This window comes from Medicago truncatula, chromosome 6 (genome assembly GCF_003473485.1).
Source record: "Medicago truncatula cultivar Jemalong A17 chromosome 6, MtrunA17r5.0-ANR, whole genome shotgun sequence".
Taxonomy (NCBI): Eukaryota; Viridiplantae; Streptophyta; class Magnoliopsida; order Fabales; family Fabaceae; genus Medicago; species Medicago truncatula.
In genome coordinates this window covers 35,877,121-35,896,397 of record NC_053047.1, presented here as the reverse complement: position 1 = coordinate 35,896,397, position 19,277 = coordinate 35,877,121, and the positions used below count along the sequence as shown (strand labels likewise).

Here is a 19,277-nt window from a genome sequence, read left to right as displayed (position 1 = left end):
TAACAAGTACATGGAGTATTTATTAGTGTACAAAGCTCCTAATTACATGCTAATCTCAATTATTAACTAAGCTAAACATAGTAACTTGTACATCAAGTAATCTTACTAGTTAACTCTTCTTTCTTTCCTTCATTCTCTAAATGTCTATGAACTCGATTGGGTTTCGATCTCAAAATACCTTTTTTATTAAAAAAAAAAAATATCATTGTGAGGGTGCGGACAAAGCAAGGATACTCGAACCCTTCGAGGATGTGAATGAGGCACAATTTCTCATCCCCGTCAGTGATGGATAGGGTATGAGATTTGGGGATGAGGAAATGGAAGGTGAAATTGATCCCCACCCTGTCCCATCGCCATGTGTATATATATATATATATATATATATATACACACATGGCCTTTTTTTTTAATGACAAAATTTATCAATAATCAAGTCCATGCACAAGATGAACAGAGATCAGCCAACAAAAACTACAAGTCAAAGGCGCCGTGTATAGGAGAAACACCCAAAAGAAAATCATAACGACACCAAGACAAAGACTTAAGATGAGAAAAACACAAGAAAATGAAGAATTTGAATTGATTTTTACGCTTTTGCAACTTTTTCAAAACAACAAATAACAACAAAAATAATTAAAGAGCTAAGGGAAAGAGACAACACAAATAATTTTTCTTGATTCATCCTATAATTCGGAATTACATCCATCCCCTTACACTTTCAAAGGATTTTTTTTAATCAAATCATGATTACACCAACTGTACTAAGATAACCTTGCCCTAGATTTCATTGCCTCAATCTAGAGGACTTCCTAATCTCAATCCAGAAATATAAAACAACAAATTGTTTTTACAAAAAGGTAATGTTTACACAAACTCTATAAGTAGTAAAGAAATATGAAGCTCAATACACTTAAGAGTGTAACTTTACACATGTTTTATTTTTCTTTTGCTAGACAAGGTATATACTATAAACAAGTAGGTATAGAATTACAAGTATATATGAACAGGTTATTCAAAATTAATTCTGTTTATCTGAAGTAAATAATTATAAAAATATAATATTTTGAAAATATTTATCAAGATAAATTGAGCAACATCTTACATGATAAATTTTGTATGTATATTTTAATTAAAAAGTATGGTTATATAAATCATGTGAATAATGCACATTAAAAAAAATACAAGATGTATTTTAAAACGAAGTGATTAATTATTAAATTAATTAAAATGTTTGATAAAATCAACTGTTGAACTACATGAAAAATGTAAAATTAATAACCAACCTTATAGAAACGATCAATCATACTTATTACTTACCGGAGTACTATATATAATTTAGTACACTTTAAAGATTGTTATCAACTATTACCAAATTGAACCATCTACAAAACGAAAATATCAATTCACTGTATAATCAAGTAACCAAAAATTTCAACAACTCATTAAAAATACACTTAGTTGTTGATGTACAATTTGCCAGCTCTCCAATTTTCTCTATAATTTTCTGATGAAAGCAATCAAATAAATAGTACTGTAGCATTTACATAGTTGTTGGAGAAAGATTATCATCATCATTAAAACTATACAGGTTCATAAAATTTATTTAATCCATAAGTATACCTATCTAAATATGAGTATATAAATAACCGATGCTGAAACATAACTGCACATCTGCATGTCCTTGCCTCTTCATTTACAACCATTATCATCAATGGACTTGCTTTAAAAGCGATATTAATGTTTTATAACTTATAAGTCATTTTCAATACAGCAGAATAAATAATCTTATTCACTCATATATATAGGGATGACAATGGGAACATATGAGAAACTACTTCAATACTTGAATTCTTAGGTAACTAGTATTTGTACTTACTTTAACTAAATAAATTGATGAATAACAAATCAACATTTCTTGTAAAAAAAAATGTAATGCTTGTGACTCTATTTTTCAATTATTCAAATATTTGTACTAAATTGATATTAAGTACATTTCTTTGTAACATCCTCTATTCCCTTTGTTGAAGGAAAATATGTGGACTCACTATTAAAAAAAAGAGATATTAGGGGAGAAATTAGAGACAAAAAATGTGAGTTCTCTCTATAATTTGATCATTAAATGATGAGTAACCCTTTTCAATGACTGCGCTCTACCAACAAATAGGCACTTAATTTAGATTTGATTTTATCTGCAATAGGAATGAGATGAATAACCTTAGACTTGCCCTTAGAAATAAGAGAGAAAGTGATATATATAATTAAGGACCATCTTTCTTTATCAATTGAAAACAATTTAGAGACTAGACTTCAAAGATTAAGTTGTGTAGTATAAAACTTACATCGGTTAGAAAAGTGAAGGTTGATCACAAGTATAAGGGTCCATAAATCTTTTGTCTTAAAGTTTTAGATAAAAATATTGTGTCGCAATTACTTTTATGGTTGCTCTTGCCTAATGTGAGAAGTGGAAGTACCACATTTTTTTTGTGTTAACCCTCTCGTTCTCAAAAGGAGGGGACCTAATAGTTCGGAGTTCGGATGTGAGGTAAGTATAGTTTCACCGAAAATTGTTCTACATAGGAATTTAAACTCGGATTCTCCAAACTATTTGTAATTTAGTGGAGTTCATTAACCACTTGGGCTCAATTACTTGATTATTTGGTACAATTTTATGGCCACACTCAACTTAACTCCATTGGTTGGCTCAATTAGTTGTTGGCCCGACAAAATCTCTCCAAAGCAATATATTAATTAAAAATAAAAATGATTGTCGGTTCAATTGGTTGAACGTACACCCTCTGGTCACTATTATAAGCAAAAATCTACATTTTAGATTCATTTATTTAATGATGCACATGGTCTTTATTATAGACCATATACATCATTAAATGAATGAACCTAAAATGTAAATTTTTACTTATATTAGTGACTGGAGGATGTAGTTGGTTAATTTGTCAATTGGGGTTTTATAGAGTTTGGTTGAACCGATTAAACCATAATAAGGTAATCATATCTTTACTTTTTTACGGATTTTTTTATTTTATTTCATGTACTTCCTATGTTCTCAAATACAAACAAATATTTCATCCGTTTTAAAATGAGTGTCGCTTTAGCAAAAATAATTTGTTTCAAAATGAATGTCATTTTAAAAGCTCGTTGAATAATTGGTGTTTCCGATCTATGTTATAGACTAGATACATTAATTATTTAATGAGTACTCCTTTTGTCCTAAAACAATTGACCTTGTTTGATCTTGTGCACTATTCATATAAGATATTTTCACCAAATGATACCATATAAAATGTTGTTTGATTTGTCTAAAAGAATATTTTTAAAATGTCAACTTTATAATATTTAATAATACTTAACTAAAAAAATTTAAATATGCATTGACATGTGTGAAACAATCAACTAGATTAATTATTTTGGGACAGATGAAATATGAAAAATGAATCTTTACTTATTTTTAAAACCAGAGAAATTATGTTACTGTTGTTGTTGAAAAGAGATTAGTTGGCTGGTTGAAGATTTGCAGCTATTTTATGTGGTTCGGTTTCAAAAACCTAAAATGGTATATAATTGTTAACCTGAAAGGGTCTATTTGATTACAAACGTAATTACACTCATTCCATAATCTGAGTTCTAACGCATCTGATTGAAATTATTGTGGTTGGTGAGCTGACCTCTTCGCTTCTATGATGCTGCAAAGTTGTTGAGATCCGCATGATTGAAGGTGTCATGTTTGCCTTCACTTTGGTCCGGCTATTCATTTGTCTTAGTCTTTGTGACTGTTCGGAATGTTAATGATCGAAAGAGCTCTTATGCTTGTTGCTTTTTCAGGGAATTGTTGGCAAATGGATTTTGTTACCGTGTTGACAGTCGAACCATACAAATCCTTAACAGTTCTTTGCAGTTGTTCACTCTTCATCTTTTTTGTAATATGGTTTCGCGTCCATACGCAGGTTTGCTGAATTACACTCGTGATGAGTGATTATTTATTATGATTGATTATGGTTGATCTATTTGGTCTGATTTACCACAATATATTTCGGTTTGGGTTATACCTGATCTAATGTTCCGTAGTCTTTGTATCTCGTTTTTAAAAAATAAAATAAAAACAGATAAAAAATCTGATTTGATTTAGCCAAACCATAACCCAGAAGTTTCCCTATTAATTTCTGATCCGATTTTAAAAGATGGGTTTTCCTAAACCCTTAAATGATTACTTCAAAGAAAGTAACATCAAAGAGATTTAAGTGCATTCACGAAGCATTTGAATCATCGCACATGAAATGTTCTAGTCTATTTCTTAACTACTTGTGTCAACCTCATTGGCAATTACTCTAAGTACTAGTTAATTCATTGATTGAAACTAATTAAATTAGAATTTGTGTTTATATAATTGATTGCTCTATCTTTTTCTTTTTTTTTTGGTGATATGGTCTGTCTTTAAACATGATACTGTGCGATCAAACGATTTAATGGTAGAATATCATAAAACATAGAGTTTGATTAATATAATTGATCACAAATAACTTTTAATGAATAGACTATGATTGTCTTATTTCTATTTTTTTTTGTCAGGATTGTCTTAATTTTTATTTTGAGAGAGAATTGATTATGATTGTTATCATGATAAAAGTAAACTGATTTATGATAGAATATACTATCATAATATAGTATAATCTACATAATTGATCACAATTAATTAAGGAAAAGATATGATTTGTGTAAAAAAAAAACTCAAATGTCAAAAAATATTAATCCAGTTGAGAAGAAGTTGACTCATATCTCACAAAGATGTGAACTCAACTCTTGTAATCGACGTAAATAAATCAGTGGTGATAATATGTAAATACTTCTTTTAAAAATCCGACCGACTGAACTTAATATTATAAAAAAGAAGTTAAGATTCAAAGTATAAAATATTTCACATATCAACAACTATCAAAAAAGACTTTAATCCCCACAAAGGGTCATTTTCTTCTTTAAGAGAGAAAGAAGATTGGAGAGCAAACTCTGACTAGGAAGGTGAGAAGGCAGGTCGTGATCACCGTGTGCCTTAAACCACACTTCTTTAATTCCTGACCAAGTTAGATGGTCCTGCCAAGAAACTCTGCATTACATTTTTTTCATATTTGGTTTGAAATTATACATGAATTTTACTGTAGTTGAAAACAAAATAAAGGGGAAATAAGGATATATTTTCTCTTTATGAGTTGACTTTTATCAAATTTGCTTTAAACATACATAGAAACTTACTTAAGGGTAACTTTGTAACTTACTGATTTCACTGTATTGAATTTTATTGTTCTCTATATACCCTTCAAGGAAAAAAAATTCTCGTATAAAAATTAAGGATCTTTTTAACGAGTGTCTTAATGAGGACTTTTAAATCTATTAATCATAATAGATTTTAAGAAGTCATATTTTAAGTCGACTTCAAAATTGAGTTAACACAACTCAATATTTCTTAAGTAGCGTAGTGTTAAGCGGATGTGAGAACGACTTATGAAGTTATTTTTTAATTAAAGTAATTATGCACTAATTCTGCACTAATTCTGCACTATTGTTGGTTCAACAAGGTAATACATTTTATGATATGCGTACTATTTATTCTTGAAGTGATGCACTGACACAGAAAAGACGATAGTCGAAAGTATTCAAATGTTAATATTTATGATGATATTATACATCTCAATGTTGCTCATGACTGGGAAATATTAATATCGAAGAATTTGAAAGATAAAACCGACAGTGAAGAACCTTTTATAGAGGAGGCCTCTAAGGCTTGTTTGCGAGTTTGGAGGGGAAGGAATGAGATGGCTTGGAAAAAAAAAGGAATGAGCAAGTGGAAGAAATAGAAGAAAATGGGAGGGGATGGCTTTGAGGGGTTAGCTTTTCTTCATAATACAAAACTCTCCTCATTTGGAGAAACTATAAATTTGTATTGAGGAGGGTTTTTGGGAGGTTTATATGAATTCTTCAAATTTAATTTATGTTGTTATAATATTTTTAAAATTAACAATATAGTAATCATATGCATTAATTCATCATTGTACTCTTTTAAATTTTTTGAAAGATTTCTCTATTCCCTCATATTTTCCACCTTTCAAAGTTTTCCCTTCCCCTCCCCTCCAAACTCCCAAACAAAGCCTAAGGGAAAAAGAAAGATATTTCGCACGGAGGAAGTACAATTACATGGTACCCGTTCAAGAGTAGATTGTAATATGAGGAACTTTTTATTTTTATTTTACCGAGTTAGGTTTATGTCCCCCATTTTTTTTGTTTTATGTTTTAATTTTTATAATTTTACTGATCGAGTTAGGTCTATGTCCCCATCTTTTTTGTTTTATTTTGATTTTTATAATAAATTTTTGGCTATATATTAAAGAGGTAATCCTGCACTATTACTTACGTTGAATTTTAATCGTGAGTGGTTAGTATCACATCATATATGAATGAGTAAAATGTTTGATATATAAACTAAAGAGTTTATCCATATACCTGATGTCTTAGGGGAATTTGAATGGAAATGTGACATTTTTCTTGTGGTTGTGAAACATTGATCCATTGTTGCTTCCGGTGTTCCTTCGGTCTCTCCAACAAATGGTATCTTTGTATTGGCTTGGTGGGGGAGCATGAGTGAAATCTTGGCATATGGATCAAGTATATGAGGTGGAAGCTCTCACTTGAGAAGAAACTTGTTTCGTTTTCATTGTTTATGAATAGTAAAATGTTGAATTTATATGTCTAATTTTGAATTCATTTATCTAATGTCTAATTTTGAGAAAAGTCCTCTCTTTTGGTTCTTAAACACTGGCCCGTTTTCTTCAGACATCATTGTTTAAGGACATCACCAATGTTTTTCCTTCCAGTTTCAATGATGAATCAACAATAAATCCTAATTATATTATCTTCTGGTCCAATATATACCGAATGATTGAGTCATTAATTAGCCCCATGTTAATTTTATTCTTTCCTTCTTCTTTGTTTACAAATGATTAGATTCATGTTCATAATTTTTAGACATGGCCACTCAATATCATTTGGAATTCAAGAACATATATAAAGATATTAGATAATTGGAATATTCCGTAATAAATATATGAGCCAATGTGTCTTGTAAATAATAAATACTTCAACTAAAATAAAGGAACAAAAAAAACCAGTTCTCGTGAGCATCCTATTTGTCTCTTTTCTTTTACTACACTTTTTGTGTGTATACAAGTTCTCATCATTTTTTGGTACTATTAATGTACTATGAACTCTTTAAAGTCCAAACTCTTTTGCTTGTAGGTGCCCATCATCATTATTTCTTTTATTATCATAATCATGATGCATGGGAAGAAACATGTGTAGAGGAAGATGTTAATATAATATGATCAATTTTATGATGCATAAATGAGATAAGTCTTGCATCATATATATGTTTATTTTCATTATTGAATCAATAAGTCTTACCGTTGGATCAAAGCATGATATGATTTAGTGGTTTAATGGTGAAAAATAAATTTATATATTGTAAAAGAATAATTTATTTATACACATCAGACAAAAAATACATTTAATATTAACATTCATATTCCAAGGAAATTAAATTGATAATACTAATGATGAATTAGTGCGCTTTCTCCTCAAAAAACAAATAATGAATGTATTTAGACTGGTATGGAAGACCATACCACATGTATTCTCGAATATATGGACTATTCAACATGAACAACTCAACTTGATCATCCGGGTCACTTGAGCTCCACCTGCTTAGTCCATCTTGATCATTCAGGTCACGCGAGCTCCATTGTCAACATCACTAGCTCTCTCTTAAGTCGTTGTGAAAACAACGCTGTGGTCCTCCTCTTGAAAGTATCTCATAACATACCACAAGTCCTGCACAGACAAGTGACGTGAGCTGTGTACCCTTGACTCCACGCGTCTTGTATGAGCGAGTAGTGCAAAGAAACATGATAAACTCCAGGCGTCTGGTACAAATGAGCCATATGGACGTCAAAGGGTTAATGTACCTGGACATCCAAAGAGAGACCCATTAGGTCAAAAAACTGAGACCTATAAAAGGAGACACCTAGAGAGCAGCGAGGGGAGGGAATTCATTTATCTTAAACAATGTATTTTCATCTAAATCTTATTTATAGTGCACTTAAAGTTCCACCTAGGATATTTCACTCACCTGTTTTAATTAACTTATATGTTTAAATACATGAACAATATTTTAAAATTAATAATAAATGTATCTAAAAATGTACGAAGTGTGTATTATATTAACAGAATAAACAAAATTTTGAGTTTTATAATTAGAGACCCATAGAGTAAGACATAATTGAATCCATGCTAGTAGATCAACCGACAATATAGCTAATATGTAGTATATTAAATGGCTATGTTCATTGTGAACAAATTAGAAATGTTAGCTAGGTTGTGTTGTATTCCCCAACTGCATGCATGTTTCTGGTTATATATATATATATAATGTAATAATATATGCATGAAAAATGTTTCGAACGTACAAATTAAAGCACAATTTGTTGTCAAGAGCTATAACAGCTACTCCACAACTACCTTTTTATGTTGCACTGTAAACTGCAAGGTTGTAATACATCTGTGAGAATCAGAGTGAAGTCGACCAATTAATTGGTTGGATCACCAAAGCTAGGTTTTTGTAAAAGAACATTTTATGATAAATTGTAAAATGTTATTTTTTACCTTTAGTTCATTATTTTATTGAGATAAATTCCTGAACTTTAGTTTATATACTTGCTAAAAAGTTCTCATATTTATTGGATGAAAAATGATATTTGTACAACTGCTTTGTGACAACTTTCTCTATCATACTCATACTATCATCTTATTCTCTCTCTTCTTTTTTCTCTCTCCATTGTTTTTAACCAATGAAAAGAGAAAAAAAAAAAGTTGTCACCAAAAGTTGTATAAAATGGTTGTTCAAATAACATTACTCTTATTGGATACTAGCCAAAATATTGAAAATTATGAACGGTGTTTTTTTTATGAAATTTTAATTTTGATTAAAACTAAAAATATAAATATTAAACTAACCACGATTATCTATTTCAATGACACCAACAATATAACAAAAAAAATATAATATAACTTTTTTTAACAACACCAACAACAATCTTTATTATAGAAAAAAATTGTTTAAGGGTATAATTGGAACAATAAAAAAGTAAGTATAAACATACTCATTTAGTTTGTTACACTTTTTAAATGATAAAGGAAAAAACTCGACATATATGTATTCTTATCGTGTTTGTTACATTTGTTTTAATATTTAAGTTTATTCTTATCTATTTATTACATGTGTTATTTGTATTGAAAATTGTGAGTATTTTTGAAAGGAAAAGGCAGGGGAGGGGGAAGGAGAAAGAGATGTTTTTTTTTTTAGTCCATCTTTACTCCATTTACTTTTGCTCAATTTATCTCATTTATCATTATGGATGTGTGACATGTGGCCAAAATAAAACCAAGGGTCAGGATTAAAAGTTTTACAAAAAGCTGAAAAACATAGCACACAAACACACGTTTCTTCCTTCTCTACCATAAACTCACGCGCATCCCCTTCTTCTTCCTCTGTTCTTCCCCCTTTCACCACCTCCTGCTGCAATAACAACCTCATCTCTCCACTGCCGCAACTTCTGGTAAAAATGGTTATGGCAACAGTCACCGAAAGCTTCTTGATTCAATTTTACTTTTTCTATTGTCATTTTCATGTTTTTTTTTTTTTTAAATTGATTCGAGTTTGATCTTCTGTTATGGGCGATTTTAATCCAAATCCCTAACTCGATTGGGGGAAAACTTCATTGTGTTTGTATAACTCCAAGTTTGGTGAAGGGGAAGACAACATGTTGAGATTTCGGGAAAAGAAAAATGAAATCCACGACCAATCAAAATCAGAACACATGAACAGAGAAGCACGATAGTTGGAGGAGACGGCGGTGTCGCCGGAAGTGGCGGCGGTGGAGAGATGAGATTGTCGTTGCAGCAAGAGGTGGAAGGGGGAAGAACAGAGGAAGAAGAAGGGGTTGCGCGTGAGTTTTTGTGAGAAGGAAGAAATGTTTGTTTGTGCTATGTTTTTCAGCTTTTTGTAAAACTTTTAATCCTAGCCCTTGGTTTTATTTTGGCCACATGTTACACATTCATGTTGGTAAATGGAGCAAAGATAACTATCTATTTAACAGCATTATCTATTTAAAACAGCATGATGAAGATCCTTAGTATGCTGTCAAAAATATATAGATAGAGTTTGCTGCCGGAAACCATGGAAAATTTTGTCATTGTGCTGAGGATATATCTAATGCTGTCGCAAATAGATATCTCTCTATTTGACAACATTATATAAATCTTCAGCATGCTGTAAAAAATATATAGATAGTTAGATAAAAAGAGGTTGCTCTATATTTGAATATCCAGAGGTTGCTATGAGCTAGATCTTCATACATTGGCGATAGAAATATCTCAGCTGGCAAGGCAACAAGATCTAACTAAAAACAATCCTCTTGAAACACCTTATCTTTCATCATTATGTTGCAGATCTGATTCCGAAATGGTTTTTATGAACTCGATCCAGTTGGCCTTCCGATAGAAATATGTCAGTTGGCAGACCAACCATGGATTGAGTTCGAAATCACCTCTTCGAACACAATCCTCTCATATTATGTTTTTATGCCTTTATTTGATTATTTTCTATGTCATATTTCATGAAAACCCTTCAAAAAATACATTATACTGTTGTTTGGATTATATAATCCGAATTGTCTTAGTGGTTTTCGGATTATAGAATCCGAAAACCCTCAGTTTTTTTATGGTGATGTTTCACCAAAGGTTTGGACAGTTAGTAGAGTGTTTAATGCAATGTTGGACGGTTGGAAGGTGGAACGCATTTTATTTGATTGTAGTTATGATTTAGGACTGATTTTAGGCTATAAATAGGCTTGAATCTTCAACAATTTCCTTATTCTTCACTTCACCTCCTTTCTTACATTGTTGACCGTTTATATAACCTCTTGTAATTGCTTTGCAGCTTATACTGGGGTTATATAACGGTCAACAAAGACCTTTAACACAAAAGAAAACACAAAAAATCATAGGTCGAAACTGTTCTGATTTTGTAATCTAAAAAACTCTAACAATCTGATTTCGATTACATAATTCGGACTTGAGATATTTCTATCTTTTATGCAGGGCGTGCGAGAACATAGGAGGGTGGAAAAAGTAACAGTCTTACATAAAAAGTGATTTAAAGGGCTTCAAGCATGAACCCAGTGCACGAGATGTGATGTACCAAACTAGGCCTAGCAGAATTTAATAAGAAAACTACTTTTAGAACCCTAACACTATGTTTTCCAATTAAAATCCCCCAATTAATATCCATTTCTTTAACTCCTCCAATTTTTTTCAACCCTACCCAACCTTGATAATGAAAACATTTGTTGTCATCTAATTTGAAAGGATCGTCACCTGAAAAACAAACATAACGTGTTAAAACAGAACTAGACAAAATAGTTACTATTTTGAAACTTAAGAGCTTTGAGTTTTCTAGCTAGATAAAATTTATTATATCCATCATGTTTATCATAAATTTATGATTACTGACAAATTTTGATTATTGAAGTTTGATTTGAGTTTTCTCTTCTTGGTTCCCTTACCAAACATATCAAAATTTTATAAATTGAGCACCCACTTCTAACAAAATATTACAAACTACTAACATTTTCCATTTCTTTAAAAGCAAGGGTTTGTTTGTTTTAGTTTCCAAAAACTAATTTTAAATCAATTTTCAAAAACTGTTTTAAAGAAGAAACATTAAGAAAAATGTGTTTGGTCATTATTTTTTAAAAACTGTTTGAGATGATAATATGAGCACACTTGCATATTGCAATTTTTGAACTAAAACTCTTGTGCCCTATATTTGGAATTGCATCCTACAACATCGTTTTCTCGATGGTAAGTTTAGGAGATGAGCAATCCTAATAACTATATAGCATTTCTTGTTAATATTTGACAGCTTGTTATTTTACATGTCCAAATTGCAATGATTAGGAAATAAGTAACAAGTAACTTTTACAGAACATTGCCTCCAAAACCTTCAATACATAAGCAATAACTCAATATTCAATATTTGTCTCATGATTATGAAAAACAAACAAAATTCTATACCATATAAGTGTGTTTAATTATAAAGAGTAACAAATAGAAGTTTTAGGTGCAAGCACCAAAATGAAGTAAAGTACAACAACGATACAGATACAAATTTATACAGTCTTTAAGCACAAAATTAGGCTGATGGTTAGCTAAAACTTTCACCACCTACTTGTGACAGTTTCCTATGCCCTATATGTCATACATACAATTCTTAGTGCATCATAGCAACAGCTTCTTGCACAAGAGGCTGTGTAACATGCACAAAATGTTCAGCTTCCCTCTCCACTTGCTCCCAACACTTATTGGCACTTTTCCCTTCTTTCATCTTCTTCACAAATGCAACAAACTTTCTCCAATTATCAGGTTGAAACAAATCTTGGTTCATCCTAAGGTATGTGAATGCACACATCTCTGTCTCATCCGAGCTACCCTCGATATTCAACGCGGATGCCTTCAATATCTGTTCGTGTGCATGTTCATCGTACCGGGGCAATGCATTTTCACCGGCAAGATGAACTTGTGCCTTTTGTGTAGCCAAAGCCACTTGATTCACGAGCTTCTCGGGTAAACATTGTGCATCCTGAGGCTGCTCGTGATCACGCATCTCAATACACGTGAAATTGAAAATAGCATCGTGTCTTGCAAACATTTGAGCGATTGGAAGGTAGCCATCACGGTTACGGGTGTTGTAGTAACCTGCTGTTAACTCCGGAGCATGAGATCTTGTACCGTAGTGCCAATGAATACCGGCAACTTTCACTGATATCTTAACACCAGTGTTATCAAAGATTGATTTAGCTGATGTGAGAATCCTCTCACCATGGTTCAACAGCATTTGAGAATACCATGTGAGGAAAAATTCACCGTATTCGCTGTCCCAGCCTCCGCCTTCTTTGCGGAAAAAGTTAGTGTCTTCTGGCCAGTTGTTGTACTCGCCTGCATCGGTGGGTCCGGTGCTTCCCCATTCTGACTTATTTGCAGCATCAGCTGCAGCTTGTAAGCTACTCAACATATACTGCATTGAAGTAAAACTAAGAATATGAGAAACACCAAGCAATGTAACTCTCAAAAACAACTAAAAAAGAAAGGGTTCAAAAGGGTTAGGGAAAAATGTAGATGTATAAATGTATATACCTTATCATAGCATTGGAAAGCACCAATTCCTGGGAATTTCCATGTTCCATTTTGCTCTGGGTACGATGGGTAACGTAACTCACCAGCTGGTCCCATTCCAACTTGTATTTCCTGAATTGCGACAGCGATCAAAGATCAAGTAAGAAACAATACATAGTATAAGTTGATTTCAAACTTGAACCTAACTTGAAGTTAGGATTCGTAGCTTTTGACTCTAGATGCGATTTAAGTGTGTGTTTAAAATCACGTTGAGTTTAATGAAATCACGATGGCAAAGTCATTTTATTGAAACTCAAAAATACTGCTTTTGTGCAAATCTTGTTGCCAAACATGCACTAATTCACTATTAGCAAAATTGTTTTCACATATTTCATTTTCTAAATCTAAATAAAATACAAAAATCGCATGTTTTACGTTGTTTTCTATTTCAAAATTTGCATGTTAATAAATGGTAAAAACAATGTATAATAGTAACATGAATTGGAGTAAATATTTACCACAATGGTGTCACCAAGAAGGTGCTTGAAATTGTCTCTAAAAGCACGCATGAAATCAGCATAACATTGAACTGGACTTCTGCCTTTGAGTACTGGCAAAGTATCACATCCAAGTGACAAATATTCAAAATTTCTTCTTCCCCATTGATCAGTATATGCAAGATCAGGATCTTTCTCCATCTCTTCTACAGCCCATTTAGGCAAAGGAATACTGTCACAGATAATAATAATTGGTCAGCCCATAAGCAATATACATCCAAGTAAATCGAGCATATAATGGCATGTGTGTGGTAAAAGCTTAATTTTGTAACCTCAAAGTATAGAGTTTAAATCAATATGGACTGACATAAAATGTTCATTGAAGTTAATGTTACTTTAGTTCATAAAATTCTATCTTCTCCATTTTTTTATAATTGATTTTATTTTCATAAACTAATTCAAATTCAAACACTCAGGCATGCAGATGTTATGATGTACAGATGGATAGGAGGAAAACATGCATGTGTGGATTTGACTGAGGTTTCACCACTTGTGGGATTAGAGGTCAGGACTTTTACGGTAAGACAGGCAGCCTTAAAAGTCGCGTCAAGCAAAGTGGCCAAACATGAGAAATCGTGTTTTGAAAATCACTATGCTCTTATACTATTTGATTTTGACACTTTCAGCTTCCTAGCATTAGAGTCCAAAAGGTCATGTAAAACAATGTTATGTTTCCTAGGTCCATAAATATTATGTTTAAGAGGATTGGTTTTGCCATCTGAAAAGATCTAGCGGCGCAACTAATTGTCCGCTTGCCTTCTATTCATGCGTAAGTAATTAGTATTAAGATATAACATTTCAATTTTCTATAGTTTAAATTTGAATTTTCAGAGTTCAAACATAAGTCATAAAGTCTAACTGCAAAAATCACAAAATAAGTTGACATATTGGGTCCACAAATCTCTACGTAGTTAGTCCATTTATGTGGCGATGTTGATGTGATTCATGTGAATTGGTTTTGGTCTAACCTTACGTAAAGGGCCTACTTTTCCATCACGAAACCAAACTCTTTCACTACATACCACAAATAAAAATAGACTCATTGCATACTTTACACGCCTCTTTTTTTCTTCTTTTGATAAAAATAACACGTTTCTTTAACAACAATTTAGAGAAATTTTTACGTAAATAATAAATAGACAAAATAATAAATAACCATTGAAATTCAATCATACACACAAGCGGAGGGGAGGGCGAGGGGTCAAGATTCGAATCTTGATCATACTATTCAGCCTAACAATTTTAATATTTTGTCAATTGAGTTAGGATATTGAAAATAATTTTATCACTAGTTTAAAAAGAATGTCAAAATACTACAATAAAGAAAAATCGTGAAATGAAATGTAATTAACATTTATATAATATTTCAAAATACAGCAATTTTCAAGATTCAATTCCAAGTTCCAACTACTTTTTCCCAGTGAAGTCTTTTCCCTTCTAAAGAAAAGCAAAACCAAGTTTAGAAGCAAAAAAAAAATAAAATACAAAGTCCAACCCCGAAACACATGGCAAGCTCATCTTCACACAAAACCACACACTTTAAATTCATTCATTTTTAGCTTTAAACTCACATCAGATTCGACTAATGTATGAAAAATTATACACCCTCCGTCTTTAAATATAAGCAAAATTGACTTTTAAACCACATACATCATTAAATGAATGAACCTTAAAAGTCAATTTTACTTATATTTAAAAAACGGAGGGAGCATTAGCATAACTAAGAATTATAAAAATCATCATCAAAGGCCGTGTAATAATATCCGTATATTCCATTCAACAAGTTGATTATTTATCTACCAAAACACTTTCTCGGACTGGTATACCACATCAAATATGTTTTCATTGAAACTTTTTTCTTGCTACAACTATAATATGTTTTCATTGAAACTTTTTTCTTGCTACAACTATAATCTAATTTGAGATATCTCAAAAACTAAAAAACAAGGCAAATGTTAAATAGTGCCTTCAGGGCATTGGTTAAGAGAACAATAATAAAAATATTGTGTTGGAAAGTAGTAAAAAGTGATGAATTCAACTTTTTAAAAGTTTGAAAATTGTAGTTTTCAATGTAAAATTACTATTTTTTGTTTCCTTAACCATTGCCTGAAGGCATTGGTTAGCAAGACCCAAAAAACAATTGGGTGGTACTCCCTCCGTCTCTGAATAAGTGACTTATTTGTAAAAAATATTTATCCCACAATACTTGACCTTCTCAGATTTCTAGGCAAAATTTGACAGATTTACCCCTTATAAATACTTTTTGTGGTCCCCATGTTAAAGTTTGTAGTGGAACAAAAAAAATAATCATTACTTAAAAGTGAAAAAGTTTCAAAATAATGACAAGGGCAACCCAGTAAAAGTATCACTCTCTTTCTTTCATCTTTACACTTTTCTTAATCTGTGTAAAATGGTCAAATAGGTCACTTATTTAGGGACGGAGGGAGTACTAAATTTCCTTCTAATTAAGTGTATGATTAGTTTAATGAGAAATGCTAATAACACTCTCCTTCTAAAACTCTTTAAACATTAACTTTTATGTAAAAAATTATGTAAGTCTCACCTCTTTATGTGAGATCCATTTTCAAAATATAAGATCCACATAAATTTCACCTAATAAAAAATAAAAGAGTGCTAAAACGAGAACGTCTATAACACTATTTTTTTTCTTTTTCAATTTTTTCCGAAATTGGTTGTAGAAATTGTAAATTGATCTTATAATATTTGGCTATTTCTAGAGGTTGTGCTAAATAAATTCTTATCATATGTGGCTAACTCTAGAGGTTTGACTAAATGAATTGTTATCAACGTAGAACCGAACATATTCAGACACTAAAATTAATTTTAAAAAATAAAATTCTAAACATTTAGTTTTGAATTTTTAATTAGGACTTTGTAAAGGCACACTTTATTTTATTTTGATAAACAAAATGGGTGTAAATTTTTTACATGATCCACAAATCATAATCACAATTCAAATTAATACCTTAAATCAAATTAGTGCGATTTTATAATCAATTATTGCTAAAGTCAAACAACAATTTTATATGTAATTATGATTAAAGTCAAATATTTTCAATGTTACTTTGGTTATAATTGAGTGACAATATAAAATTCTCATTAATGTCTAAAATAAATTAATGCCTTAAAATTAAAAATAATAAATCAAATGAAAATACATTAATTAGTACTAAATTATTGCAAAAAAAAAAATTGTACTAAAAACAAATTTTATACAAAAGTTTTCAAATTCCAAATTTCATAAAAAAATTAACACATTATTGTCACAAAACATGTAAGGTGGACTATGTTATATTTGTTTCTAAAATATTTTCATGATAAAATAGAATTAAGTGGAGTGTTCTCTCCTATATTCTCTTAACATGGTTGCTATCCTCATCCTAGCCATTATCAATTAAACTAAAAATTTAAATATAATTATCATCTACTGGCATAGTTAGCAAATATTAATTAAATTAAATAACAACAATTATTTTTATTCTAAAAGAGGATGAAGAAAGAGACTCACGTGACGGAATCACCGACGTTACCACCACATTGATGAAAAGACATAACCGCCTGAACTTTAAGCCCATGTTTCTTCGCCATTTCCATAAGCTCCATATACCCACCCCAATTATACTCTCCTGGCTTCTCCCTCTCCACCAATCCCCACCACACATCCATCATCACTCCTTCCACTCCAGCACTCTTCAACGCCGCCATCGCCGCATTCACCGCCTTCTTCCTATTCACACCATTCCCCATCGTCACACTATCTAACGGCATCATCACATACACCGGGACTCCACTCTTCTCTTTCTTCGTCTTCCCTCCCGATACATATTCGTTCTCCACCTCAGTGGTAAATGCTTGAGCAGCCGATGTCAGATCTGGTCTGATTCCGGTACCGCTTAGTACCGGTGATCTACATGGACTCATAGGTGGTGATAATCCGTTTTCTATAACTTCTGATCGAGTTACTTGACAACGTAGATTCGTTGCTGGTGTTTTCCATACTGCTGCTGCGTTCATGGAAGCTGTTGTTGGCTCTGTTGATGTTGATTCAATCGGTATCGGTGTTCCGACGAGACTGCCAATCTGAGTCATGTTCAAGGCCATCAAACTTGAAAGAATTGGAAGAAAATGTATAGCAGAAATTTGAAAAAGTGTATGAAAAATTGTCTTGTGTTTTACTTTGCTGGACACGGGTATTAGAAATGGAAAGAAAGAAGCAGAGATGAGAGTTTATAAGGAAAGGGAGGGGGGTTGAAGATAAGATAAAAAAAATTAATATTTTTGATATGACCGTTGGTTAAGTGACACGCGTAAGAGTGTTGCGTGGAGGAATGATGGACGGTAGAGTACAGGAACGGTGGAGATGGTGTGATTGGTTGAAGAAATGAACGGTGAGATATGTGTTACGCGTGAAGATACCAGAAAATGCGATGCTGAAAGATTGGTGAATATGTGAAAGGATGACACGTGTTGGAAAGTGATGGATCACGTGTCGTGACGGTGGTTTTGGATTGTGTATGAGAGAGATAAGGGAAGAGAGAGAAAGATTGAGCGAAGATTCATGTGAGATTGAGGAATTTGCACGTGTACTGATGAACCAGTGGAAATAGAAGGAAGGGAAGATGAACGTTTTTGTTCATTTGACATACTTGGATTTTTTTGGAAGAAAAAACATGATTGGATTTTTCTTTTGATTCACTTATATGTCGACACACAATTTTGATATCTTGTGTCCGAAATTTTTTTTATCTATTTTTTTAGATAAATATAAATATATCATTTAAATGATGAGATATTTTATGATTTGTATAGGATTGTAATAAGCTATTTAATACTCCCTCCGTCACATTTTAAATGAATTTCTTTTTTCGTTTCATATATATTAAAAAAATGTATAATTGAAAGAGAAAGAAAAATAATTTTGAATGTCTTATTAAGTATTAGTGCAATCTTCCTTATTATAAATGCAAAGTAGAATATATTAAATTAAAAGTGATGAAAGTGGTATTAATTAGAGTTATAATTGAAAAAAAAAATTATTATTGTATTGAAAAATAAAATGGGTCAATTTAATTAGATAATACTCCATCCGTTCCTTCTTAAGTGTCACATTTGCTAAAAAAATTGTTCCTGCTTAAGTATCACTTTTAGAGTTTAAGATTGTAATATGTCAATTATACCCTTAACCTCTCAATTACTAAATCAGACACATATATTGCACAGTATCATTTAGCCTAATCCAATTCCTCTACTCCATCAGACACATTTTTATCGAGACTACAAAAATTCTTTCAGCTAATAAATGCAATAAACCCACTCTTCATTGTTCCAATACATAGAGCTCCACAACTATTTCACTTTTAATATGTACAGTACACTAACCATGCTTATGTTATTCCAAGAAAAAAAAACACC

General features: G+C 31.6%; 1 protein-coding gene across 1 annotated transcript; it reads right to left on the bottom strand.

Annotated features, from left to right (window-relative positions):
- Nucleotides 1-12,162: 12,162 nt before the first annotated feature.
- LOC25497342 (beta-amylase 1, chloroplastic) lies at nt 12,163-17,966 on the bottom strand. The gene is made up of 4 exons (XM_024786063.1): nt 17,374-17,966; nt 13,806-14,016; nt 13,309-13,419; nt 12,163-13,189 (listed from the first exon to the last, which is right to left on the bottom strand). The coding sequence occupies exons 1-4, from the start codon at nt 17,964-17,966 to the stop codon at nt 12,386-12,388; spliced, it is 1,719 nt and encodes a 572-aa protein (XP_024641831.1). The 3' UTR covers nt 12,163-12,385.
- Nucleotides 17,967-19,277: the final 1,311 nt, after the last annotated feature.